Raw genomic sequence first — 27,410 nt, 5'->3', positions numbered from 1 at the left:
GTTCCAGTTTCAACTGTCACCGGAAGTGCTCCCTTGTCCCGGACCTGCTGTTTTTGACTCTCTCAATGGCACAGCCAGAAGAGGACTGGCCGCCCCTCAGAGCCTAGTTCCTCTCCAGGTTTCGTTCAAGGTTCCAGTGTAGAGCCAGCATACCAGAGGACTAGACTGCAATGGAAATATAAGAGAAGCAGCGTGCCAAGAGGACTAGACTGTAGGGGAAATATTAGAGAGTCAAAGTGCAAAGAGGATTAGAAAGTCGAGGAAATACTGTGTAGAGCCAGCTTGCCAAGAGGACTAGACTGTCAGGGAAATACTGTGTAGAGCCAGCGTGCCTAGAGGACTAGACTGTCTGGGAAATACTGTGTAGAGCCAGTGTGGAGAGAGGACTAGACTGTAGAGGAAATATAAGAGAGCAAGATGGTTATAGTGTGTCTACTGTATGTTTATGTCTATCTAAACCATTACAGTCAACGTAGTTCTGATGCTGCTGCATACACTCTCTATAGATGAAAGAAGCAGGACCTGACTGGGTGAGCAGAGCAGCTTTTAACCCCTCCCTTTCTGGCATGGCCATACCCACAGTGTGGCCCCCAGAGGAATCCCCACAGAGGTACGGTGAGTATTTAACACAGAGTAGAGAGGTAACCTGACCTATGTGGGTCTGTGTGGCGCTGTATTACTCCATACCTTCTACACATCAGGGGAATGAGGCTCTCTCCGACTCCTGCTCTGGATCCAAGTCTGGCTGGTAGTCTGGTTCTACTACATCTAGCTGTGGTGGCTGGTGGGTTTGCCTTGCTCTCGTCTGCCTCTGTCTCTGCCTCTGGGCTGGAGTCTGTCAGATGCAGGCTCCAAGGCACCCCTCGTCCTCCGGTGTTCTCCCAGGACGGGGACTTTGTCATCGGGGGTGTTTTCTCCATGCACTACTACATGCACACTGTGGAACACAGCTACACCAGCCTGCCTGAGCCCCTGCAGTGCACAGGGAGGTCAGTGAGCGCAAGAGGGAGCAGGGGACAGGACTGTGGCTGTGTGGGTAGACAGATAAATTGTGTTTTAAAGACAGAGGAACAGTGTGTTTAATGCCCGGCAAACAGTGTGTTTAAAGTCCGATAAACAGTGTGTTAATGACCGAGAATCAATGTGTTTAAATACCGATAAACAGTTTGTTTACAGACAGAGGAACAGTGTGTTTAAAGACCGATAAACAGTGTGTTTAAAGACCGATAAACAGTGTGTTTAAAGAAAGAGAGAAAGTTTTAATCACAGAGAAACAAAGTGTTTAAAGAAAGATAAACAATTTGTTAAAGACAGATAAAAAGTTTAAGAGATGAACAGTTTTTATAAAGACGATAAACAGTGTTTAAAGAGACAAACAGGGTTTAAAAGACAGTTTAACTGTGTGTATAAAGACAGATTAAAAGAGAAGGTAAAGCCTACTGTTGCAAAGGATCACATTTTCAAATGCAGACTATAATACAATTTACTCAATTACAGACAACAAAAGTGTAGTCATATGGACGGTATGGAAAATAATACTAGATATTAGGCTGTTTGCCATGGTAACATTCTATAGTCTAGTTCATCATTCATCAGGAGGTGCTCACTGACCCATCTTCTATTTACAGTATGGATTCCCGTGAGTTGCGCTTCTCACGCGCCATGGTCTTCGCAGTTGAGGAGATAAACAACAGTTCAGACCTTCTACCGGGTATTACGCTTGGTTATCAAGTGCACGACTCCTGCGCCTCGGTCCCTATGGCCGTGAAAGTGGCCTTCCAGCTGGCTAACGGCCTGGATCCCATGTTTGATACCGGAGAACAGTGCTCTGGATCGACTACAGTGACAGCTATCGTGGGCGAGTCTGGCTCCACACCAACCATCAGCATGTTGCGTATCACCGGCCCTTTCGGCATTCCTCAGGTAAACTCTTGTGAAAATAAATCATTCAGTTTATTTTAATTTACTGTATTTCTAGTTTATATTCTCCTCTCTTTCAGGAATGAGTTCAACTTTTAATTCACTGTATTCCAACTGTATTCTCCTCTCTTTCAGGAATATACATTTCTGTGTGAAATTATGTGGAGAAAACCATTTGAGCATAGACTGAGAACTATGAGTCTGGAGAACTTCTCTAGGCATTTGAACATAGACTGAGGACGATGAGTCTGGAGAACTTCTCTAGGCATTTGAACATAGACTGAGGACGATGAGTCTGGAGAACTTCTCTAGGCATTTGAACATAGACCGAGGATTATGAGTCTGGAGATCTTCTGTCGCCATTAAAACATGATCTGAGGACTATCTTTCATAGCCTAGGTTGTTATGGGAGACCAGGGATTGGTGTCACAGTTTTGTGTACCTTTTTCATTCTGGCCTAATGAAAAACAATGAGATTGCTTATTATTATTAATGTCTCCCTAACATCAAACTACATAGCAAAATAAAAAAAGCAGAAAGTAGCCAATAACTGAGACTCGTTTGGTCAACATGATGTTCTTTCTCATGTTTTCGATTGTCTGTTTTTTCCTAGGTGAGCCACTCTTCCACCTGTGCTTGTCTGAGTGATAAGAAACAGTATCCAACCTTCTTCAGAACCATCCCCAGTGATCAGTTCCAGGCTGCCGCTCTGGCCCACCTCATCAGGCACTTCGGCTGGACCTGGATTGGGGCGGTCCGTTCCGACACTGACTACGGTAATAACGGGATGGCGGCTTTCCTTCAGGCAGCACAAGAGGAGGGCATCTGTGTGGAGTATTCTGAAGCCTTCTCCCTTACCAACCCACTAAGTAGAGTGCAACGGGTGGCTGACGTGATCCGCAGGTGATCCATGATTACTGGTGAACTTTTCATTCATACAAATGCAAGACCATATTTATAAAACATACTATTGTTAATAATTTCTCTCTTTACACAAAGCTGATCTGTGAGACCAACATGATTTGCATATCTTACGCATGTCAAAAGTGTCGATTAATACTAATGTTCATGTTCACTTCACTGAGAATTCCAATGAATGACGAACATGACCAGCATAATAAGCATATGATATAATCATGTTCCCCAGCTCCACAGCACGGGTGGTGGTGGCATTCGTATCCGCTTGGGACATGAGAATCCTGCTGAGGGAGATGGAACGCCTGCCCTCTCCGCCCCGCCAGTGGATCGGGAGTGAGTCCTGGGTCACTGACCCAAATTTGCTGAGTTTCGGCCTGTGTGCCGGGGCCATCGGATATGGCATCCAACGCTCTGTCATCCCGGGCCTCAGGGACTTCCTCCTGGACCTCTCCCCACAGAAGGTGTCCAACTCTCCCCTGCTCACTGAGTTCTGGGAGGGAGCCTTTGGCTGTAGGCTGGGTATAGGTATCTATCTATCTATATATCTATCTATCTATCATCTATCTATCATTTATCTATCAATCCATCCATCCGTCCGTCCGTCCGTCCGTCCGTCTGTTAGTCTGTTGGTATCTCTCTCTGTCTGTCTGTCTGTCTCTCTCTCTCTATCTATCTGTAGGGACCTCTACAGGTGTTGGGGTTGAAGAGAAGGTGTGTGATGGCAGTGAGGATATACAGCAGCTACAGACCCCCTACACAGATACATCCCAGCTGCGTGTCACTAACATGGTGTATAAAGCTGTTTATGCCATAGCACACGCCATCCACAGCATCGTTTGTGAAGAGAGAGAAAACTCCACTGTTTACTGTGACAAAAACCTTAATGTGAAGCCAACACAGGTGAGTGACAAGTCTATAGTCTAATTTCCTGATAAATATGTTTATATAGACAACATGTATGAAGGCCTAGGAGTTCTCATTATACTTTACAACTTCTTCTGAAGTAACGCATCTGATAAAAATAAGTTGAATTAATTTTCTGTTTCTCTCTCCATCTATCTTCCCCTTTCTCCATCTCTCATCTCTCTCTTCCCCTCTGTCCATATATCTCTCCATCTCTCATCCCTTCTCTCATCTCTCTCTTCCCTTATCTCCAACTCTCTTCACCTCTCTCATTCTCTCTCGTCCCCTCTCTCTCTCTCCCTTGCCCTTCCAAACCCCAGGTCCTGGAGAGGTTGAGGAGGGTGAACTTCTCTCGTAACGGGTACCAGGTGTCTTTCGATGCCAACGGGGACCCAGTGGCCACCTATGAGCTGGTCAACTGGCAGAGACGGAAGAGTGGGAAGATTGAGTTTGTGACAGTGGGGCGCTATGATGCGTCCCTGCCTCCTGATCAGAGGCTTGACATCGACAGGGAAATCACCTGGGTAAAGAACAGTACCCAAGTACCTGTGTCAGTGTGCAGTGAGAGCTGTCCCCCAGGCACTCGTAAGGCTGTACAGAAAGGAAAGCCTGTATGCTGTTATGACTGTATCCAATGTGCAGAGGGAGAGATCAGTAATAACACAGGTAGGACTATAGGAACAGTTGTGTAGTAATTTCTATCACGGTTTACTAAGTAGTGGTTTATTCATATTACCAGCACTACAAAGGTAGTGTCTGTCAATCATGTTCCTGTTCTTATTATCTCATGTAAGCTGCACATTAATTCAACATTCTTTATTGTAAACTGAAAAAGTGCAGCATTGTGGGACATGTATTTGTAAATAAATAAAACCTGAATCTATTATTATTAACCTTTGGTGTCTGTTATTTTGTCCTGGTCAGATTCTTCAGACTGTCTGATCTGTCCAGAAGAGTACTGGCCCAACGCTGAGAGAGACCTCTGTATCCTTAAGCCTGTGGAGTTCCTGTCCTTCCATGAGGTCCTTGGAATCATCCTGACCGCCTGCTCTGTAGGCGGGGCTAGTCTGGCCATCGCCACGGCAACTGTCTTCTACCACCACCGAACGTCTGCCATTGTCAGGGCCAACAACTCTGAGCTGAGCTTCCTGCTGCTCTTCTCCTTGACTCTGTGTTTTCTGTGTTCTCTTACTTTCATTGGCCGGCCCTCTGAGTGGTCCTGTATGCTGCGTCACACAGCGTTTGGGATCACCTTCGTTCTCTGCATCTCTTGCGTTCTGGGGAAAACAATAGTGGTGTTGATGGCCTTCAGGGCTACACTGCCAGGCAGTAATGTCATGAAATGGTTTGGCCCTCCACAGCAGAGATTGACTGTAGTGTCATTCACGTTTGTCCAGGCTTTGATATGCACTCTGTGGTTGGTCCTGTCCCCTCCCTTCCCCATTAAAAACCTCTCTACCTACAAGGAAAAGATCATTCTTGAGTGTGATGTGGGTTCAGCTATTGGTTTCTGGGCTGTGTTGGGCTATATAGGACTCCTGTCTCTCTTGTGCTTTGTGCTGGCTTTTCTGGCTCGGAAGCTGCCGGATAACTTCAATGAGGCCAAATTCATCACCTTCAGCATGCTCATATTCTGTGCAGTCTGGATCACCTTTATCCCAGCTTATGTCAGCTCTCCTGGGAAGTTGACTGTAGCTGTGGAGATCTTTGCCATCATCACCTCTAGCTTTGGGTTGTTCTTTCTGTTATTTGTTCCTAAATGCTTTACTATTCTGTTCAGGCCAGAGAAGAACACCAAGAAACACCTTAGGGATAAGACATCCAATGATATACGTTATTAAGAAATGATTGAGTGGAAAAAACATTGTAACGTTCAGTTATATGGTTTATCATACAGTTAGGGAGGACTACTCTGACAGAGATGAACAACAATTTAGCAGCTAATCATTGGTAAATTTGTAACTAGTAACATGACAGGTTCACTTTAGATATTCCAATGTTATGAGAGATTGTTCAAATCTAGAATGTTAAAATCTAATTAGACCTGCTAAATGATGTGATTAGCAGTAGCCTACAGAGTGGAACCACTTCCATGTTGTTGGAGAAAAGCTTTATTCCTATATGAATTGGTATAACATTGAAGTGCATGTGTTCAATTGATATTGTAATTCATCATATTATTTACTATAATAATATAATAAACATTTTCATACACAGTTGAAGTCGGAAGTTTACATACACTTAGGTTGGAGTCATTACAACTCCACAATTTTCTTGTTAACAAATTCAAGTCTTTTAGGACATCTACTTTGTACATGACGCAAGTCATTTTTCCAACAGTTGTTTATAGACTGATTATTTCACTTATAATTCACTGTATCACACTTCAAGTGGATGAGAAGATAACAAACTAAGTTGACTGTGCCTTTACACAGCATGGAAAATTCCAGAAAATTATTTCATGGCTTTAGAAGTTTTTGATAGGCTGATTGACATAATTTCATTCAATTGGAGGTGTACCTACAGATTTATTTCAAGGCCTACCTTCAAACTCAGTGCCTCTTTGCTTGACATCATGGTACAATCAAATGAAATCGGCCAAGATTTCAGAAAAAAAATTGTAGTCTGGTTCATCCTTGGGAGCAATTTCCAAACACCTGAAGGTACCATGTTCATCTGTACAAACCATAGTACTGTCACGCCCTGACCATAGAGAGCCCTTGTTTCTCTATGGTGTAGTTGGTCAGGGCGTGACTACGTGTTATTCTAGTTTATAATTTCTATGTTATGTTCTAGTTTATATTTTCTATGTTGGTGTTTTGTATAATTCCCAATTAGAGGTAGCTGGTAATCTTTGTCTCTATTTGGGGATCATATTTAAGTAGACATTTTTCCCACCTGTGTTTGTGGGATATTATTTTGTGTTTGTGCATGTGTACCACATAGTCACATACCGTTGTTCGTTAATTTGATTTCTTGGTGTTGGCTTAAGTTTCGCATTGGAATAAATATGTAGAACTCAAAATCCGCTGCGCCTTGGTCCCGTTCTTACGACAACCGTGACAGAATAACCCACCAAAAGAGGACCAAGCAGCGTATCCACGGGGTAAAGGAGTTTTGGACATGGGAGGCCTCCAGGCCTCCAGTGCGTCTCCCCAGTCCAGTACGTCCTGTGCTCGCTCCCCTCACTCTCCCTGAAGTGTGTGTCACCAGTCCGGTGCCACCTGTACCGGCTCCACACACTAGGCCTCCGGCGACGGTTCACAGTCCAGAGCTTCCGGCGACGGTTCCCAGTCCAGAGCTTCTGGCGACGATCAATGGTCCGGAACCTCCAGCGACGGTCAACGGTCACGAGCTTCCAGGTAAGGTGTCCAGTCCTGCTCCAGGGCAGGAGACTTCCTTTGCGCCAGTGCCCAGTCCATGCACGGTGTCCAGTACTCCTCCATGGCCGGAGTCTTCCTCTGCGTTGGGGCCCAATCCGGGCACGGTGTCCAGTCTCGCTCCAGGTCAGGAGCATTCCTCTGCGCCGGTGCTTATTCCAGGCACAGTGTTCAATCCTGCTCCAGGTCAGGAGCCTTCATATGCACCATTGGCCAGTACGGTGTCAAGTCCCCATGGCTGGAGCCTTCCTCAGAGCAGGTGACAAGTCCAGGCATGGCGGCCAAACCAGATCCATGGCCGGAGCCTTCGTCTAAGCCGATGCCCAGTCCAGGCATGGCGGCCAACCCAGATCCATGTCCGGATACTTTGTCTGCGCCGATGCCCAGTCCAGCCATGGCGGCCAGCCCAGATCCATGGCCGGAGCCTTCGTCTGTGCCGATGCCCAGTTCAGGCATGGCGGCCAACCCAGATCCATGGCCGGATACTTCGTCTGCGCCGATGCCCAGTCCAGGCATGGCGGCCAGCCCAGATCCATGGCCGGAGCCTTCGTCTGTGTCGATGCCCAGTCCAGGCATGGCGGCCAGCCCAGATCCATGGCCGGAGCCTTCGTCTGTGCCGATGCCCAGTCCAGGCATGGCGGCCAACCCAGATCCATGTCCGGAGCCTTCGTCTGTGCCGATGCCCAGTCCAGGCATGGCGGCCAGCCCAGATCCATTCATTTAAAGGCAATGCAACCAAATACTAATTGAGTGTATGTATAATTCTGACCCACTGAGGATGTGATGATAGATATTAAAGCTGAAATAAATCATTTTCTCTACTATTATTCTGACTTTTCACTTTCTTAAAATAAGTGGTGATCCTAACTGACCTAAGAAAGGGAATTTTTACTTGGAATAAATGTCAGGAATTTTGAAAAACTGATTTTAAATGTATTTGGCTAAGGTAAATGTAAACTTCTGACTTCAACTGTAAGGGAGGCAATGTGTCAAGAGTACTAGACTGTAGGGGAAATATAAGAGAGGAAGCATACCAAGAGGACTAGACTTTTGAATAAATACTGTGTACTGCCAGCGTACCAAGAGGACTAGACTGTAGGGGAAATACTGTGTACTGCCAGCGTTCCACGAGGACTAGGCTGTAGGGGAAATACTGTGAAGAGCCAGCGTGACAAGAGGAATAGACTGTAGGGGAAATACTGAGTAGAGCCAGCTTACAAAGAGGACTAGACTGTAGAGGAATAACTGTGTAGAGCTAGCATACCAAAAACACAAGACAGTTGGGGAAATACTGTGCAGAGCCAGCATGCCAAGAGGACTAGACAGTAAGGGAAGTATAAGAGAGGCTCATGGTTATTGTGTGTCTAATGCATGTTTATGTCTATCTAAACCATTACAGTCAACGTAGTTCTGATACTGGTGCATACACTCTCTATAGCTGAAAGAAGCAGGACCTGACTGGGTGAGCAGAGCAGCCTCTAGCCCCTCCCTCCATGGCATGGCCATACCCACAGTGTGGCTCCCAGAGGAATCCCCACAGAGGTATGGTGGGTATTTAACCCAGAGTAGAGAGGTAACCTGACCTATATGGGTCTGTGTGGCGCTGTATTACGCCATACCTTCTACATATCAGGGGAATGAGGCTCTCTCCGTCTCCTGCTCTGGATCCAAGTCTGGCTGGTAGTCTGGTTCTACTACATCTAGCTGTGGTGGATGGTGAGCTTGCCTTGCTCTCATCTGCCTCTGCCTCTGCCTCTGGGCTGGAGTCTATCAGATGCAGGCTCCAAGGCACCCCTCGTTCTCCGGCGTTCTCCCAGGATGGGGACTTTGTCATCGGGGGTGTGTTCTCCATCCACAACTACATGCACACTGTGGAACACAGCTACACCAGCCTGCCTGAGCCCCTGCAGTGCACAGGGAGGTCAGTGAGCGCAAGAGGGAGCAGGGGACAGGACTGTGGCTGTGTGGGGAGAGAGATAAATTGTGTTTTAAAGACATGGAGACAGTGTGTTTAGAGACAGATAAATTGTGTTTTAAAGACAGATGAACAGTGTGTTAAAGATAGAGAAACAGTGTGTTTAAAGACAGGTAAACAGTATTTTAAAGACAGATGAACAGTATTTTAAAGACAGAGAAACAGTGTGTTTAAAGACAGGTAAACAGCATTTTAAAGACAGATGAACAGTGTATTTAAAGACAGGTAAACAGTGTTTTAAAGACAGATAACCAGTGTTTTTAAGACAGATGAACAGGGTTTTTAAGACAGATAAAAAAGTGTGTTTGTATCTGAGAGAGTAGATAAAGCCTACTGTTGCAAAGTGTCACATTTTCAAATGAAGGCTATTGTCAGGACTTCCACCGAAGTTGGCTCCCCTGCTTGTTCAGGCGGTGCTCGTGTCACCATCCTACTAGCCCACCACCGATCCCTTTTTCGTTTGTCTGTTTGTTTTGTCTAATTAGTTTCACCTGTGTTTCTGTTGTTTGGTTTAATGAGCTTCCCTATATTTAGTAGGTGGACCCACCCTTGTTTTCTGCGAGATTGTCTTTATGTTACGTGTGTGTATTTTAGGTAGAGGTGGATTTATTTTCTTAACTTGGCACCCTGTGTTTTTTGGGTTGTCACGTTGTATGTCCGGGCCCTATATTGTTGGGCTTATCATTTGCTGTGCCGAAGTAAAGAGCACTTAACCCCAGTGGAAATCTCTGTGTCTGATTCCTTCACCCACCTAGTCCCCGTGACAGCTATACTACAATGTCCTCAATTACGGATATCAAAAGTGTAGGCATGTAAACAGTGAGGAAAATAAGGCTAGATATGAAGATGTTTACCCTCGTATAACCATATATTCTATCGGCTAGTTTACCATTTTGTCAAGAGGTGCTCACTCACCTACTTTCTATTTACAGTTTGGATACTCGTGAGTTGCGCTTCTCGCGCGCCATGGTCTTCGCAGTTGAGGAGATAAACAACAGTTCAGACCTTCTACCAGGTGTCACACTCGGTTATCAAGTGCACGACTCATGCACCTCGGTCCCCATGGCCATGAATGTGGCCTTCCAACTGGCTAACGGCCTGGACCCAATGTTTGATACCGGAGAAGAGTGCTCGGGGTCGCCTACGGTGACAGCTATCGTGGGCGAGTCTGGCTCCACGCCAACCATCAGCATGTTGCGCATCATCGGCCCTTTCGGCATTCCTCAGGTAAACTCCTGTGGACAGAAATAATTCAGCTTCTTTTAAACTTATTGTATTCCTACTTTATATTCTCCTCTCTTTCAGGAATGAGTTCTACTTTTATTAATTTACCGTATTCCAACTGTTTTCTCCTCTCTTTCAGGAATATACATTTCAGTGTGAAATTATGTAGAGAAATGCATGTGAACATAGACTGAGGACAATGACTCTGGAGAACATCTTGTGGCATTAGAACATGATCTGAGGACTATCTTTCATAGGCTAGGTTGTTATGGGAGACCAGGGATTAGTTTCACACCTTTTACTCATGTTTTTCACAGCACCAGTATGTCTTATTTTACTATTGTCAATATGAATAGAACGACCAAGATAGAAACGGGTAGAAATATGTATCCTTTTCAATCTGGCCCAATGAAAAACAATAAATTATTATAATTAATGTCTCCCTAACCTCATACCAAACTTATAAAGAAAAAAAGTAGGAAGTAACCAATACCTGAGACTCGTTTGGCCGACATGATGTTCTTTCTCATGTTTTCGACTGTCTGTTTTTACCAAGGTGAGTCACTTTTCCACCTGTGCCTGTCTGAGTGATAAGAAACAGTATCCAACCTTCTTCAGAACCATCCCCAGTGATCAGTTCCAGGCTGCCGCTCTGGCCCACCTCATCAGGCACTTCGGCTGGACCTGGATTGGGGCGGTCCGTTCCGACTCTGACTACGGTAATAACGGGATGGCGGCTTTCCTACAGGCAGCACAAGAGGAAGGTATCTGTGTGGAGTATTCTGAAGCCTTCTCCCGTACCAACCCACTCAGCAGAGTGCAACGGGTGGCCGACGTGATCCGCAGGTGATCCGTGATTACTGGTGAACTTTTCATTCACACAAATGCAAGACCATATTTTTTTTTAAATACTATTGTTATTCATTTCTCTCTTTTCCCGAAGCTGATCTGTGAGACCTACATGATTTAGATATCTTAAGCATGTCAAAAAGTGTTGATTAAAACTAATGTTCATGTTCACTTCACTGAGACATTCCAATGAATGACAAACATGACCAGCATAATAAGCATATGATATAATCATGTTCCCCAGCTCCACAGCCCCGGTGGTGGTTGCATTCACAGCCATTGGGGAAATGAAGATCCTGCTGAAGGAGATGGAACGCCTGCCCTCTCCACCCCGCCAGTGGATCGGGACTGAGTCCTGGGTCACTGACCCAGATATGCTGCGCTTCGGTCTGTGTGCCGGGGCCATCGGATTTGGCATCCAACGCTCTGTCATCCCCGGCCTCAGGGACTTCCTCCTGGACCTCTCCCCACAGAAGGTGTCCAACTCTCCCCTGCTCACTGAGTTCTGGGAGGGAGCCTTTGGCTGTAGGCTGGGGACAGGTATATATCTATCTGTCTATCTGTCTGTCTGTCTATCTATCTATCTATATATATATCTATCTATCTATCTGTCCATACGTCCGTCTGTCTGTTGGTCTGTTGGTATCTCTCTCTGTCTGTCTGTAGGGACCTCTACAGGGGTTGAGGTTGAAGAGAAGGTCTGTGATGGCAGTGAGGATATACAGCAGCTACAGGCCCCCTACACAGATACATCCCAGCTGCGTGTCACTAACATGGTGTATAAAGCTGTTTATGCCATAGCACACGCCATCCACAGCATCGTTTGTGAAGAGAGAGAAAACTCCACTGTGAACTGTGACAAAAACCTCCATGTGAAGCCAACACAGGTGAATGACAAGACGATAGTATAATGTTCAGATTGATATGTTTATTTAGACTATGTGTATGAAGGCCTAGGAGTTCTCATTATACTTTACAACTTGTTCTGAAGTACTGCATTTGATAAATATATGAGGTGAATTAATGTTCTGTTTCTCTCTCTCCCTCACTCCATCTCTCTCTTCCCTTCTGACCATCTCTCTTCACACCTCTCCATCTCTCCCGTCCCCTCTCTCCCATGCCCTTCCAAACCCTAGGTCCTGGAGAGATTGAAGAGGGTGAACTTCTCTCGTAACGGGTACCAGGTGTCTTTCGATGCCAACGGGGACCCAGTGGCCACCTATGAGCTGGTCAACTGGCAGATACAGGAGAGTGGGAATATGGAGTTTGTGACAGTAGGGTGCTATGATGCGTCCCTGCCTCCTGACCAGAGGTTTGACATCAACAGGGAAATCACCTGGGTAAAGAACAGTACACAAGTACCTGTGTCAGTGTGCAGTGAGAGCTGTCCCCCAGGCACTCGAAAGGCTGTACAGAAAGGAAAGCCTGTATGCTGTTATGACTGTATCCAATGTGCAGAGGGAGAGATCAGTAATAACACAGGTAGGACTATAGGAACAGTTGTGTAGTAATTTCTGTCACGGTTAACTAAGTATTGGTTTATTCACATTACCAGCACTACAAAGGTAGTGTCTGTCAATCATGTTCCTGTTCTTATTATCTCATGTAATCTGCACAGTAATTCAACATTCTTTATTGTAAACTGACAAAGTGCAGCATTGTGGGACATGTATTTGTAAAAGATTAGACCTGAGTCTATTATTATTAACATTTGATGTCTGTTGTTTTGTCCTGGTCAGATTCTTCAGACTGTCTGATCTGTCCCGAGGAGTACTGGCCCAACGCTGAGAGAGACCTCTGTATCCTTAAGCCTGTGGAGTTCCTGTCCTTCCACGAGGTCCTTGGAATCATCCTGACCGCCTGCTCTGTAGGCGGGGCTAGTCTTGCAATCGCCACGGCAACAGTCTTCTACCGCCATCGAACTCCGGCCATCGTCAGGGCCAACAACTCTGAGCTCAGCTTCCTGCTGCTCTTCTCCTTGACTCTGTGTTTTCTGTGTTCTCTTACTTTCATTGGCCGGCCCTCTGACTGGTCCTGTATGCTGCGTCACACAGCGTTTGGGATCACCTTCGTTCTCTGCATCTCTTGTGTTCTGGGGAAAACAATAGTGGTGTTGATGGCCTTCAGGGCTACGCTTCCAGGCAGTAATGTCATGAAATGGTTTGGTCCTCCACAGCAGAGATTGACTGTAGTGTCCTTCACGTTTGTCCAGGCTTTGATATGCACTCTGTGGTTGGTCCTGTCCCCTCCCTTCCCCATTAAAAACCTCACTACCTACAAGGAAAAGATCATTCTAGAGTGTGATGTGGGTTCAGCTATTGGTTTCTGGGCTGTGTTGGGCTATATAGGACTCCTGTCTCTCTTGTGCTTTGTGCTGGCTTTTCTGGCTCGGAAGCTGCCTGACAACTTCAATGAGGCCAAATTCATCACCTTCAGCATGCTCATATTCTGTGCAGTCTGGATCACCTTTATCCCAGCTTATGTCAGCTCTCCTGGGAAGTTCACTGTAGCTGTGGAGATCTTTGCCATCATCACCTCTAGCTTTGGGTTGTTCTTTCTGTTATTTGTTCCTAAATGCTTTATTATTCTGTTCAGGCCGGAGAAGAACACCAAGAAACACCTTATGGAGAAGACATCCAATGATATACATTATTAAGAAATTATTGAGGGGAACAAACATTGTAACGATCAGTTATATGGTTCATCATACAGTTAGGGAGGACTACTCTGACAGAGATGAACAACAATTTAGCAGGTAATCATTGGTAACATTGTAACTGGTAACAGGACACAGGTTCACTTGAGATATTCCAATGTTATGAGAGAATGTTCAAATCTAGAATGTTAAAATCTGATTGTACCTGCTAAATGATGTGATTAGCAGTAGCCTACAGAGTGGAACCACTTCCATGTTGTTGGAGAATAGCTATATTCATATATGAATTGATATAACATTGAAGTGCATGTGTTCAATTGCTATTGTAATTCATCATATTATGTATTATAATAATATAATAAACATTTTCAGATACAGTTGAAGTCGGAAGTTAACATACACTTAAGTTGGAGTCATTAAAACAAATGTTTCAACAACTCCACACATTTCTTGTTAACATATTATTGTTTTGGCAAGTATTTTAGGACATCTACTTTGTGCATGACACAAGTAATTTTTCCAACAATTTTTTACACACAGATTATTTCACTTATAATTCACTGTATCACAATTCCAATGGGTCAGAAGTTTTCATACACTAAGTTGACTGTGCCTTTAAATTGCTTGGAAAATTCCAGAAAATTATTTAATGGCTTTAGAAGCTTTTGATAGGCTGATTAACATCATTTCATTCAATTGGAGGTGTACCTGTGGATGTATTTCAAGGCCTACCTTCAAACTCAGTGCCTCTTTGCTTGACATCATGGGAAAAGCTAATGAAATCAGCCAAGACCTAAGAAAAATAATTGTAGACCTCCACAAGTCTGGTTCATCCTTAGGAGCAATTTCCAAACGCCTGAAGGTACCACGTTCATCTGCACAAACAATAGTATGCAAGTATAAACACCATGGGACCACTCAGGCGTCATACCGCTCAGGAATAAGACCCGTTCTGTCTCCTAGAGATTAACATAGTTTGGTGCGAAAAGAGCAAATCAATCCCAGAACAACAACAAAGGGCCTTGTGAAGATGCTGGAGGAAACAGATACGAAAGTATCTGTATCCACAGTAAAACAAGTCCTATATTGACATAACCTGTAAGGCCGCTCAGCAAGGAAGAGGCCACTGCTCCAAAAACGCCATAAAAATGCCAGACTACGGTTTGCAACTGCACATGGGGACACACATCATTATGTTTGGAGGAGAAGGGGGGGGGGGGGGGGGCTTGCAAGCTGAAGAACACCATCCCAACCGTGAAGCACAGGGATGGAAGCATCATGTTGTGGGGTTGCATTGCTGCAGGAGGGACTGGTGCATTTCAGTAATTAGATGGCATCACGAGGAGAGGAAATTATGTGGATATATTGAGAAACATCTCAAGACATCAGTCAGGAAGTTAAAGCTTGGTCGGATATGGGTCTTCCAAAGTCAAGGTATTGGAGTGGCCACCACAAAGCCCTGACCTCAATGCAATCAAAAATCTGTGGGCAGAACTGAAAAAGCATGTGCGAGCAAGGAGGCCTACTAACCTGACTCAGTTACACCAGCTCTGTCAGGAGGAATGGTTCAAAATTCACCCAACGTTTTGGGAAAGCTTGTGGAAAGCTACCCAAAATGTTTGACGCAAGTTAAACCATTTAAGGCAATGCTACAACTTCTGACCCACTGGGAATGTGATGAAAGAAATAAAAGCTGAAAGAAATAATTTTCTCTGCTATTATTCTGACTTTTTACATTCTTAAAATAAAGTGGTGATCCTAAATGACCTAGCACAGTGAATTTGTACTTGTATTAAATGTCAGGAATTTTTAAAAACTGAGTTTAAATATATTTTGCTAAGGTGAATGTAAAATTCCAACTTCAACTGTAAGTGAGGCAACGTGCCAAGAGTACTCGACTGTAGGGGAAATATAAGAGAGGAAGCTTACCAAGAGGACTAGACTGTAGGGGAAATATAAGAGAGGAAGAATACCAAGAGGACTCGACTGTAGGGGAAATATAAGAGAGGAAGCTTACCAAGAGGACTAGACTGTAGGGGAAATATAAGAGAGGACGCGTACCAAGAGGAATAGACTGTAGGGGAAATATAAGAGAGGAAGAATACCAAGAGGACTAGACTGTAGGGGAAATATAAGACAGGAAGCTTACCAAGAGGACTCGATTGTAGGGGAAATATAAGACAGGAAGCTTACCAAGAGGACTATACTGTAGGGGAAATATAAGAGAGGAAGCTTACCAAGAGGACTCGATTGTAGGGGAAATATAAGACAGGAAGCTTACCAAGAGGACTATACTGTAGGGGAAATATAAGAGAGGACGCGTACCAAGAGGACTTTAGAATAAATACTGTGTGCTGCCAGCGTGCCAAGAGGACTAGGCTGTAGAGGAAACATAAGTGTGGCAAAATGCAAAGCGGTCTTGGCTGAAGGGGAATTACCGTGTTGAGCCTGAACAAGAGGACTTGATTGTTGGAAATGTATGAGAGCCAGCATACCAAGAGGACTATACTGTAGGGGAAATAAAAGAGAGGAAGCTTGCCAGGAAGACTAGACTGTAGGGGAAACACCGTGAAGAGCCAGCTTGCGAAGGAGACTAGACTGTAGAGGAAATACTGTGTAGTGCCTGCATGCAAAGAGGACTAGATTATAGTGGGAAGGGAATACCCCCATGAAATGAACAAAAATGAATGGCAACAATTTGCCATTGGGCGAAACATATACATGATCGCAAATACCACTCAAATGGATGGCAGTTCATTCAAAGCTTATGGCAAGTGGCATTTGGCAAATGTCAAGTGTCATACAGCAAAATCCCAAAGATGGCGAGAACGCCACTGTAAATTTTCATATTGCACATGGACATAAAGTCAAGACCCAAGGGACAAATTTTGAATATTATTATTTTTTTCTAAAATACATCTCCCTCTACAAAATTGCTTTCTGGACTGTTTTTTTGAAAAAATACCAAAAAAATTCAGTAATGCATATATAGCAACCATATGAACATAACTTTGTCTTTTTTATTGAGTTTGTCCATAAGGCCTATGTTTTGTCCATTTGCAATATATGACGACAGGAAGTCAAAAATCAGTGAAGCATGGCCAAATGTCATAAGAAATATCCAAATGCCATACATAAGTATTGAAAGCACCAAATCAGGACCATAAAAACGATCACAGATAACACAAAAAAATACAGCAACAGATTACATTTACACATAGGTTATTCCTCTAACAGCACAAGAACTTGCATTACCAAAAACAGTTACAAGCAATACAAAAATAAAAATCCTCCAATAAATATTTAAAATGGGCAAGGGGGACAAGAGTCTCAAGTTTAAGTTTAGTCAGCAGGCTATTCCATAGGCAAGGAGCTTAACAGGAAAAGGCAGCCATACCCAACTCTGTGGAAATCGCATGGGCCTTAAGTGCAATCCATGCTTGAGACCTGGTTTTAGGAATTATAATTATAATATTGATGAGTGATGATAAATTAGAAGGTAGCTTATTCAGAAGTGCTTTATAGACAAACACAAGAGCATGTTGTTCTCGTCTCATGGACAGCGAAGTCCAACCCACATTTTGATATAAAACACAGTGGTCAGTTCTGTAGCTAGCACCTGTAATAAACCTAAGTGCGCAATGATAAGTAGCATCCAGCGATTTAAGTGTTGATGCCATAGCATCATAGGATGCTATGGCAGTTTCCGAACCCAAAAGTCAGTGAACCATGTCCAAATGGCATAAGAAATGTCCAAATGCCATACATAAGTATTGAAAGTACCAAATCTGGATGTTATGTCCATTTGCCATATATGATCATAGGAAGTCGGTTTCCGAACCCAAAAGTCAGTGAATCATGACCAAATGCATTTATACTGCCCAAATCATATATATCCCTATGTTAAGCCCTGAATCAACCGAGAAGGTATATTTGTCATGTTTGATGTGAGAGGAGTGGGACGCTGTCATTTTTAAAGATTTTTTGAAAAACGTCCAAAATGACCAGGGGCGCCTACTCTATTGGTTGGGCACGGGTGGGGGATGCTCCCTTCCTGGCCATGGACCCCTTGCACCCCCATAAAAGCAATAAAAAACATTTTTCAAAAATGTGCTCCTGGTAACCTGTTCAGGAAACTTGTTGCACGGATGTCCATTTGCAATGTGAAACAATGGACATTTACCATCACGAATTTGACATGCTCTAATATACTACAGAAATGCCCATTTGACTGGCCAGTTGAAATCGGGATGGCAAGGCAGTGATACTGGTTCCTCTCCATCGCTCGTTGGTGTAGATTTCAGCATGCCCATTTGGTGATGGCAGACTCCTCATTAAAGCTCTGACTAAGGCCGTGAGGTCGATACTTAAGCTAATGAAAGTTCAGTGATACTATCAAGAGAAGTGTGCAGTATCCTTTTTCATAAATTCCTCATTAAAAACATTGGAAATGTACTGTCCATTTGCAATGTCTTTCAATAGGCATTTAACCTCACAAATTTGACATGATCTAATATACCGCAAAAATGCCCAATTTACTGGCCTGTTGAACTCGGATGAAAATGCAATGATAGTGGTTCCTCTCCATCGCTCATTGGAGTTGATTTCAGTCTGTCAATTTGGTGATGGTTAATCACTGTTTAAACTTATTGCAAATGGACAAAGTCAGCCAGCAAGTCAAAGTCCATCAGTCAATAAGAATTCATTCTGACACCAAAGTGATTCACCATAATTTGCAAATAAATTCATAAGAAATCCTACAATGTGATTTTCTTAATTCTTTTCTCATTTTGTCTGTCATAGTTGAAGTGTACCTATGATGAAAATTACAGGCCTCTCTCATCTTTTTAAGTGGGAGAACTTGCACAATTGGTGGCTGACTAAATAGTTTTTTGCCCCACTGTAATTAGTAGATTTGGATAGAGAACACTCTACTTTTTCCAAAACTGTTACAATAATGTCTGTGAGTATAACAGAACTGATATGGCAGGCGAAAACCTAATGAAAATCCATCCAGGAAGTACTATTATTTTGGGTCGGGTGTTTTTCCATTGAAAGCCTATCCACTATACAAATACTTAGGACCCAGTTCACCATCCCTTTGGCATTCTCTACATGTGGCCAGAATTTAGGCATTGTTTCAGGCTTTTACTCTAACAAATGAGGGAGATACAGCATTTTCAATTAGTGTATAGTGGACATTTCCAGACAAGAGTCCAGTGTGCCTTTCTTGTTTCTCCTTTTCTATTGACAAAGCTTTTGTCCGGTTGAAATATTATTAATTATTTATGACAAAAACAACCTGAAGATTGATCTCAAACATCGCTTCACAAGTTTCTTTTTTTGTACATTTTTTTACTTTTCGTCTGGATGTTGAGAGCGCGCATTGTGCCTTTGAATTACTGAACTAAATGCACAAAACAGATGGTTTTTGGACATAAATAGGGACATTATCGAACAAAACAAACATTTATTGTCTAACATGGAGACCTGGGAGTGCCACCAGATGAAGATCATCAAAGGTAAGTGATTAATTTTAACGCTATTTCTGACTTTTGTGACACCTCTCATTGGTTGGAAAATGGCTGTATGGTTTTCGGTGGCTAGGTGCTGACCTGTGCTTTTGCCATAAAGCCTTTTTGAAATCTGACACCGTGGCTGGATTAACCTGTCTAGGACTGGGGTTCCGCTAGCTGAACGCCCCCGCAACAGTCAGTGAAAGTGCATGGCGCCAAATTCAAAACAACAAAAATCTCATAATTAAAGTATCTCAAGCATACAAGTATTTTACACCATTTTAAAGATACAATTCTCATTAATCCAGCTACAGTGTCTGATTTCAAAAAGGATTTATTGCGAAAGCAACACAAACGATTATGTTAGGTCACCACCAAGCCACAGAAAAACACAGCCATTTTTTCCAGCCAAAGAGAGGAGTCACAAAACGCAGAAATAGAGATAAAATTAATCACTAACCTTTGATGATCTTCATCAGATGACACTCATATGACTTAATGTTACACAATACATGTATGTTTTGTTTGATAAAGTTCATATTTATATAAAAAAATCTGAGTTTACATTGGCGCGTTACGTTCAGTAGTTCTAAAACATCCGGTGATGCTGCAGAGAGCCACATCAATTTACAGAAATACTCATAATAAACATTGATAAAGATGCAATTATTATACATGGAACTTTAGATAAACTTCTCCTTATTGCAACCGCTGTGTCAGATTTAAAAAAAACTTTACGGAGAAAGCAAACCATGCAATAATCTGAGTACAGCCTTTAGCCTTTTACGGCTGCTGTCCCTGTACAGGGATTAACATCAGCGGAAATGTCAACTAATAGTACTCGATACAACTCAAACTTTCATTAAAACACACATGCAGGGTACTCAATTAAAGCTACACTCGTTGTGAATCTAGCCAACATGTCAGATTTGTAAAATGCTTTTCGGCCAAAGCATGAGAAGCTATTATCTGATAGCATGCAACCCCCGAAATACCCAAAGGGTACGTAAACAAAATAATTAGCGTAGCCGGCGCTACACAAAACGCAGAAATAAAATATAAAACATTCATTACCTTTGACAAGCTTCTTTGTTGGCACTCCTATATGTCCCATAAACATCACAATTGGGTCTTTTTTTCGATTAAATCCGTCCATGTATACCCAAAATGTCCATTTATGAAGCCCGTCTGATCCATGAAAAAGCACCGTTCCAAAACGCAACGTCATTTTTTTAAATTAAAAAAGTTGCCTATAAACTTTGACAAAACACTTCAAACTACTTTTGTAATCCAACTTTAGGTATTAGTAAACGTTAATAATCGATCAAATTGATCACGGGGCGATCTGTATTCAATAGCAGCACGTTTTGAAATCATGGTCCGCATTCTCTCTTTCATAACTTCCTCTGGTGTACTCGATGACAGGAAGTGCCTATTCCTCATTTTACCAAGGATACATTTAAAATCAATTGACAGTACTGGCGACATCGTGTGGAAGCTGTAGGCATCTATTTTCCCTTGCCGGAGACAATACAGAGACTGGCGGAGGGATATTTTGGGTTTTTTTTTTTATCATATTTAATCATATGCATATACTATATTCCTGGCATGAGTAGCAGGACATTGAAATGTTGCGCGATTTTTAACAAAAAGCTGCAAAAATTCACAGCCTCTTTAACAGGTTTTAAACAACAAAACAGCCAAAAAGATACCCGCCATATTGGGTAGTCAACATTACTCAGAAATAGCAATTTAAATATTCACTTACCTTTGATGATCTTCATCAGAATGCACTCCCAAGAATCCCAGTTCCACCATAAATGTTTGATTTGTTCGATAATGTCCATCAGTTATGTCCAAATATCTTCTTTTGTTAGGTCGTTCTCCAGACCACTCACTCAAAGAGCCATTATGAGCCCCACCTTTAGAGTGGAATCCTCAAAACAGGTTTCTAAATACTGTTGACATCTAGTGGAAGCCTTGGGAAGTGAAACATAACTAATATCACCCTGTATCTTCAATGTGTGCTGAGTTGAAAAACTACAAACCTCAGATTTCTCACTTCCTGGTTGGATTTTTCTCAGGTTTTCTTCTGCCATATGAGTTCTGTTATAATCACAGACATCATTCAAACAGTTTTAGAATCTTCAGAGTGATTTCTATCCAATACTAATAATAATATGTGTATCATAGCATCTGGGACAGAGTAGGAGGCAGTTCACTCTGGGCACGCTATTCAACCAAAAGTGATAAAATGCTGCCCCGTATCCCAAAAAGGTTAACAAGACGTTTATCTATAATCCTATGTGTAAAAAGAGATCTAGACTTTATAGGAAATGGAAGGAAGCCAGCTTGCCAAGAGGGCTAGACTGTAAAGGAAATATAAGAGTTTAGTCCATTTGGCAGTGTGCAAAATGGACTAAACTGTAGTGGAAATACTGTGTACTGCCAGTGTGCCAAGAGGACTAGACAGTAAGGGAATAAATATATATTTTACCTTTATTTACCTAGGCAAGTCAGTTAAGAACAAATTCATATTTTCAATGACGGCCTAGGAACAGTGGTTTAACTGCCATGTTCAGAACGACAGATTATTACCTTGTCAGCACGGTGATTCGATCTTGCAACCTTTCGGTTGATAGTCCAGCACTCTAACCATTAGGACACCTAAGAGAGGCTCATGGTTATTGTGTGTCTAACGTATGCTTATGTCTATCTAAACCATTACAGTCAACGTAGATCTGATGCTGGTGCATCTCTATAGCTGAAAGAAGCAGGACCTGACTGGGTGAGCAGAGCAGCTTCTAGCCCCTCCCTCCTTGGCATCGCCATACCCACAGTGTGGCCCCCAGAGGAATCCCCACAGAGGTACGTTGGGTATTTAACCCAGAGAAGAGAGGTATCCCGACCTATGTGGGTCTGTGTGGCGCTGTATTACGCCATACCTTCTACACATCAGGGGAATGAGGCTCTCTCCGGCTCCTGCTCTGGATCCAAGTCTGGCTGGTAGTCTGGTTCTGCTACATCTAGCTGTGGTGGCTGGTGGGTTTGCATTGCTCTCGTCTGCCTGTGTCTCTGCCTCTGGGCTGGAGTCTGTCAGATGCAGGCTCCAAGGCACCACTCGTCCTCCGGTGTTCTCCCAGGACGGGGACTTAGTCATCGGGGGTGTTTTCTCCATCCACAACTACATGCACACTGTGGATCACAGCTACACCAGCCTGCCTGAGCCCCTGCAGTGCACGGGGAGGTAAGTGAGCGCAAGAGGGAACATGGGACAGGACTGTGGCTGTGTGGGGAGACAGATAAATTGTGTTTTAAAGACATGGAGACAGTGTTTAAAGACCGATAAACAGTGTGTTAAAGACAGAGAAACAGTGTGTTTAAAGACAGGTAAACACTGTTTTTAAGACAGATAAAAAAAAAGTGTGTTTGTATCTGAGAGAGTAGATAAAGCCTACTGTTACAAAGTGTCACATTTTCAAATGAAGGCTATTGTCAGGACTTCCACCGAAGTTGGCTCTCCTGCTTGTTCAGGCGGTGCTCGTGTCACCATCCTACTAGCCCACCACCGATCCCTTTTTCGTTTGTCTGTTTGTTTTGTCTAATTAGTTTCACCTGTGTTTCTGTTGTTTGGTTTGATGAGCTTCCCTATATTTAGTAGGTGGACTCACCCTTGTTTTCTGCGAGATTGTCTTTATGTTACGTGTATTTTAGGTGGATTTATTTTCTTAACTTGGCACCCTGTGTTTTTGGGGTTGTCACATTGTATGTCCGCACCATGTATTGTTGGGCTTATCATTTTGTGTGCCGAAGTAAAGAGCACTTAACCCCAGTGGAAATCTCTGCGTCTGATTCCTTCACCCACCTAGTCCCCGTGACAGCTATACTACAATGTCCTCAATTACCGAAATCAAAAGTGTAGGAATGTAAACAGTGTGGGAAATAAGGCTAGATATGAAGATGTTTGCCCTTGTATAACCATATATTCTATCGGCTAGTTTACCATTTAGTCAAGAAGTGCTCACTCACCTACCATCTATTTACAGTTTGGCTACTCGTGAGTTGCGCTTCTCGCGCGCCATGGTCTTTGCAGTTGAGGAGATAAACAACAGTTCAGACCTTCTACCTGGTGTCACACTCGGTTATCAAGTGCACGACTCGTGCACCTCGATCCCCATGGCCATGAATGTGGCCTTCCAACTGGCTAACGGCCTGGACCCAATGTTTTATACCGGAGAACAGTGCTCGGGGTCGCCTACGGTGACAGCTATCGTGGGCGAGTCTGGCTCCACACCAACCATCAGCATGTTGCGCATCATCGGCCCTTTCGGCATTCCTCAGGTAAACTCCTGGCGACAGAAATAATTTATTTTAAACTTACTGTATTCCTACTTTATATTCTCCTCTCTTTCAGGAATGAGTTCTACTTTTATTAATTTACCGTATTCCAACTGTATTCTCCTCTCTTTCAGGAATATACATTTCTGTGTGAAATTATGTAGAGAAATGCATGTGAACATAGACTGAGGACAATGAGTCTGGAGAACATCTTGCGGCATTAGAACATGATCTGAGGACTATCTTTCATAGGCTAGGTTGTTATGGGAGACCAGGGATTAGTTTCACACCTTTTACTCATGTTTTTCACAGCACCAGTATGTCTTATTTTACTATTGTCAATATGAATAGAACGACCAAGATAGAAACGGGCAGAAATATGTATCCTTTTCAATCTGGCCCAATGAAAAACAATACATTGGCTTATTATCATTAATGTCTCCCTAACCTCATACCACACATCTAAAGAAAAAAGCAGAAAATAGCCAATAACTGAGACTCGTTTGGCCCACATGATGTTCTTTCTCATGTTTTCGACTGTCTGTTTTTACCAAGGTGAGTCACTTTTCCACCTGTGCGTGTCTGAGTGATAAGAAACAGTATCCAACCTTCTTCAGAACCATCCCCAGTGATCAGTTCCAGGCTGCCGCTCTGGCCCACCTCATCAGGCACTTCGGCTGGACCTGGATTGGGGCAGTCCGTTCCGACTCTGACTACGGTAATAACGGGATGGCGGCTTTCCTACAGGCAGCACAGAAAGAAGGTATCTGTGTGGAGTATTCTGAAGCCTTCTCCCGTACCAACCCACTCAGCAGAGTGCAACGGGTGGCCGACGTGATCCGCAGGTGATCTGTGATTACTGGTGAAATTTTCATTCACACAAATGCAAGACCATATTTTTTTTTAAATACTATTGTTATTCATTTCTCTCTTTTCCCGAAGCTGATCTGTGAAACCAACATGATTTAGATATCTTAAGCATGTCAAAAGTGTTGATTAAAACTAATGTTCATGTTCACTTCACTGAGACATTGCAGTGAATGAGAAACATGACCAGCATATTAAGCATGTGATATAATCATGTTCCCCAGCTCCACAGCCCCGGTGGTGGTTGCATTCACAGCCATTGGGGAAATGAAGATCCTGCTGAAGGAGATGGAACGCCTGCCCTCTCCACCCCGCCAGTGGATCGGGACTGAGTCCTGGGTCACTGACCCAAATATGCTGCGCTTCGGTCTGTGTGCCGGGGCCATCGGATTTGGCATCCAACGCTCTGTCATCCCCGGCCTCAGGGACTTCCTCCTGGACCTCTCCCCACAGAAGGTGTCCAGCTCTCCCCTGCTCACTGAGTTCTGGGAGGAAGCCTTTGGCTGTAGGCTGGGGACAGGTATCTATCTATCTGTCTATCTATCTATCTGTCTGTCCGTCCGTCTGTCTGTTGTTCTGTTGGTATCTCTCTCTGTCTGTCTGTAGGGACCTCTACAGGTGTTGAGGTTGAAGAGAAGGTGTGTGATGGCAGTGAGGATATACAGCAGCTACAGACCCCCTACACAGATACATCCCAGCTGCGTGTCACTAACATGGTGTATAAAGCTGTTTATGCCATAGCACACGCCATCCACAGCATCGTTTGTGAAGAGAGAGAAAACTCCACTATGAACTGTGACAAAAACCTCAATGTGAAGCCAACACAGGTGAATGACAAGACGATAGTATAATGTTCTGATTGATATGTTTATTTAGACTATGTGTATGAAGGCCTAGGAGTTCTCATTATACTTTACAACTTGTTCTGAAGTACTGCATTTGATAAATATATGAGGTGAATTAATGTTCTGTTTCTCTCTCTCCCTCACTCCATCTCTCTCTTCCCTTCTGACCATCTCTCTTCATACCTCTCCATCTCTCCCGTCCCCTCTCTCCCATGCCCTTCCAAACCCTAGGTCCTGGAGAGATTGAGGAGGGTGAACTTCTCTCGTAACGGGTACCAGGTGTCTTTCGATGCCAACGGGGACCCAGTGGCCACCTATGAGCTGGTCAACTGGCAGAGACGGGAGAGTGGGAAGATTGAGTTTGTGACAGTGGGGCGCTATGATGCGTCCCTGCCTCCTGACCAGAGGCTTGACATCGACAGGGAAATCACCTGGGTAAAGAACAGTACACAAGTACCTGTGTCAGTGTGCAGTGAGAGCTGTCCCCCAGGCACTCGTAAGGCTGTACAGAAAGGAAAGCCTGTATGCTGTTATGACTGTATCCAATGTGCAGAGGGAGAGATCAGTAATAACACAGGTAGGACTATAGGAACAGTTTTGTAGTAATTTCTATCACAGTTTACTAAGTAGTGGTTTATTCATATTACCAGCACTACAAAGGTAGTGTCTGTCAATCATGTTCCTGTTCTTATTATCTCATGTAAGCTGCACAGTAATTCAACATTCTTTATTGTAAACTGACAAAGTGCAGCATTGTGGGACATGTATTTGTAAAAAATTAGACCTGAGTCTATTATTATTAACATTTGATGTCTGTTGTTTTGTCCTGGTCAGATTCTCCAGACTGTCTGATCTGTCCCGAGGAGTACTGGCCCAACGCTGAGAGAGACCTCTGTATCCTTAAGCCTGTGGAGTTCCTGTCCTTCCATGAGGTCCTTGGAATCATCCTGACCGCCTGCTCTGTAGGCGGGGCTAGTCTGGCCATCGCCACGGCAACTGTCTTCTACCACCACCGAACGTCTGCCATTGTCAGGGCCAACAACTCTGAGCTGAGCTTCCTGCTGCTCTTCTCCTTGACTCTGTGTTTTCTGTGTTCTCTTACTTTCATTGGCCGGCCCTCTGAGTGGTCCTGTATGCTGCGTCACACAGCGTTTGGGATCACCTTCGTTCTTTGCATCTCTTGTGTTCTGGGGAAAACAATAGTGGTGTTGATGGCCTTCAGGGCTACGCTTCCAGGCAGTAATGTCATGAAATGGTTTGGTCCTCCACAGCAGAGATTGACTGTAGTGTCATTCACGTTTGTCCAGGCTTTGATATGCACTCTGTGGTTGGTCCTGTCCCCTCCCTTCCCCATTAAAAACCTCACTACCTACAAGGAAAAGATCATTCTAGAGTGTGATGTGGGTTCAGCTATTGGTTTCTGGGCTGTGTTGGGCTATATAGGACTCCTGTCTCTCTTGTGCTTTGTGCTGGCTTTTCTGGCTCGGAAGCTGCCTGACAACTTCAATGAGGCCAAATTCATCACCTTCAGTATGCTCATATTCTGTGCAGTCTGGATCACCTTTATCCCAGCTTATGTCAGCTCTCCTGGGAAGTTCACTGTAGCTGTGGAGATCTTTGCCATCATCACCTCTAGCTTTGGGTTGTTCTTTCTATTATTTGTTCCTAAATGCTTTATTATTCTGTTCAGGCCAGAGAAGAACACCAAGAAACACCTCATGGAGAAGACATCCAATGATATACATTATTAAGAAATGATTGAGGGGAACAAACATTGTAATGATCAGTGATATGGTTTATCATACAGTCAGGGAGGACTACTCTGACAGAGATGAACAACAATTTAGCAGGTAATCATTGGTAACATTGTAACTGGTAACAGGACACAGGTTCACTTGAGATATTCCAATGTTAGGAGAGAATGTTCAAATCTAGAATGTTAAAATCCAATTTGACCTGCTAAATGATGTGATTAGCAGTAGCCTACAGAGTGGAACCACTTCCATGTTGTTGGAGAAT

At 43.7% G+C, this 27,410-nt stretch overlaps 3 protein-coding genes across 8 annotated transcripts; all 3 read left to right on the top strand.

Annotated features, from left to right (window-relative positions):
• The first annotated feature begins 705 nt into the window (after positions 1 to 705).
• Positions 706 to 5,582, top strand: LOC110503224 (extracellular calcium-sensing receptor-like). Of its 5 annotated transcripts, XM_090218955.1 has the most exons (7): positions 706 to 989; positions 1,629 to 1,923; positions 2,534 to 2,823; positions 3,068 to 3,348; positions 3,530 to 3,738; positions 4,062 to 4,407; positions 4,666 to 5,582. In XM_090218955.1, exons 1-7 carry the CDS (start codon positions 706 to 708, stop codon positions 5,580 to 5,582), a joined length of 2,622 nt encoding a protein of 873 aa, XP_090075081.1. The 5 variants fall into 5 exon arrangements, with proteins under 5 accessions (XP_090075081.1, XP_036817720.2, XP_090075084.1 ...); XM_036961825.2 differs by lacking the exon at positions 706 to 989 and having other exon boundaries at positions 3,518 to 3,738; XM_090218958.1 differs by lacking the exon at positions 706 to 989 and having other exon boundaries at positions 3,068 to 3,363.
• A 3,176-nt stretch (positions 5,583 to 8,758) lies between these two features.
• LOC118944079 (extracellular calcium-sensing receptor-like) lies at positions 8,759 to 14,138 on the top strand. 2 transcript variants are annotated; one of them, XM_090219072.1, is made up of 7 exons: positions 8,759 to 9,042; positions 10,029 to 10,323; positions 10,877 to 11,166; positions 11,414 to 11,694; positions 11,848 to 12,056; positions 12,306 to 12,651; positions 12,909 to 14,138. In XM_090219072.1, exons 1-7 carry the CDS (start codon positions 8,759 to 8,761, stop codon positions 13,823 to 13,825), a joined length of 2,622 nt encoding a protein of 873 aa, XP_090075198.1. In that variant the 3' UTR covers positions 13,826 to 14,138. The 2 variants fall into 2 exon arrangements, with proteins under 2 accessions (XP_090075198.1, XP_036817722.2); XM_036961827.2 differs by lacking the exon at positions 8,759 to 9,042 and having other exon boundaries at positions 10,043 to 10,323; positions 11,414 to 11,709; positions 11,836 to 12,056.
• Positions 14,139 to 23,406: 9,268 nt separating this feature from the next.
• On the top strand, positions 23,407 to 27,379 carry LOC110503225 (extracellular calcium-sensing receptor-like). The gene is made up of 6 exons (XM_090219071.1): positions 23,407 to 23,682; positions 24,235 to 24,524; positions 24,771 to 25,051; positions 25,165 to 25,373; positions 25,623 to 25,968; positions 26,235 to 27,379. The coding sequence occupies exons 1-6, from the start codon at positions 23,422 to 23,424 to the stop codon at positions 27,140 to 27,142; spliced, it is 2,295 nt and encodes a 764-aa protein (XP_090075197.1). The 5' UTR covers positions 23,407 to 23,421; the 3' UTR covers positions 27,143 to 27,379.
• The last annotated feature ends 31 nt before the right edge of the window (positions 27,380 to 27,410 follow it).

The sequence above is a fragment of the Oncorhynchus mykiss genome, chromosome 24 (assembly GCF_057628025.1).
Source record: "Oncorhynchus mykiss isolate SJ-2025 chromosome 24, ASM5762802v1, whole genome shotgun sequence".
Classification (NCBI taxonomy): Eukaryota; Metazoa; Chordata; class Actinopteri; order Salmoniformes; family Salmonidae; genus Oncorhynchus; species Oncorhynchus mykiss.
Note: the sequence above shows the minus strand (reverse complement) of the source record. Positions and strands in the feature narration are given on the sequence as shown.

Coding starts and splice junctions, on each gene's coding strand:
- LOC110503224 (XM_090218955.1), top strand. CDS start 706: ATGAGGCTCTCTCCGACTCCTGCTCTGGATCCAAGTCTGGCTGGTAGT. Junction 990..1,628: donor CCCCTGCAGTGCACAGGGAG/GTCAGTGAGCGC, acceptor TTCTATTTACAG/TATGGATTCCCGTGAGTTGC. Junction 1,924..2,533: donor GCCCTTTCGGCATTCCTCAG/GTAAACTCTTGT, acceptor GTTTTTTCCTAG/GTGAGCCACTCTTCCACCTG.
- LOC110503225 (XM_090219071.1), top strand. CDS start 23,422: ATGGTCTTTGCAGTTGAGGAGATAAACAACAGTTCAGACCTTCTACCT. Junction 25,374..25,622: donor TCAATGTGAAGCCAACACAG/GTGAATGACAAG, acceptor TCCAAACCCTAG/GTCCTGGAGAGATTGAGGAG. Junction 25,969..26,234: donor AGAGATCAGTAATAACACAG/GTAGGACTATAG, acceptor CAGATTCTCCAG/ACTGTCTGATCTGTCCCGAG.
- LOC118944079 (XM_090219072.1), top strand. CDS start 8,759: ATGAGGCTCTCTCCGTCTCCTGCTCTGGATCCAAGTCTGGCTGGTAGT. Junction 11,167..11,413: donor GTGGCCGACGTGATCCGCAG/GTGATCCGTGAT, acceptor CATGTTCCCCAG/CTCCACAGCCCCGGTGGTGG. Junction 11,695..11,847: donor CTGGGAGGGAGCCTTTGGCT/GTAGGCTGGGGA, acceptor GGACCTCTACAG/GGGTTGAGGTTGAAGAGAAG.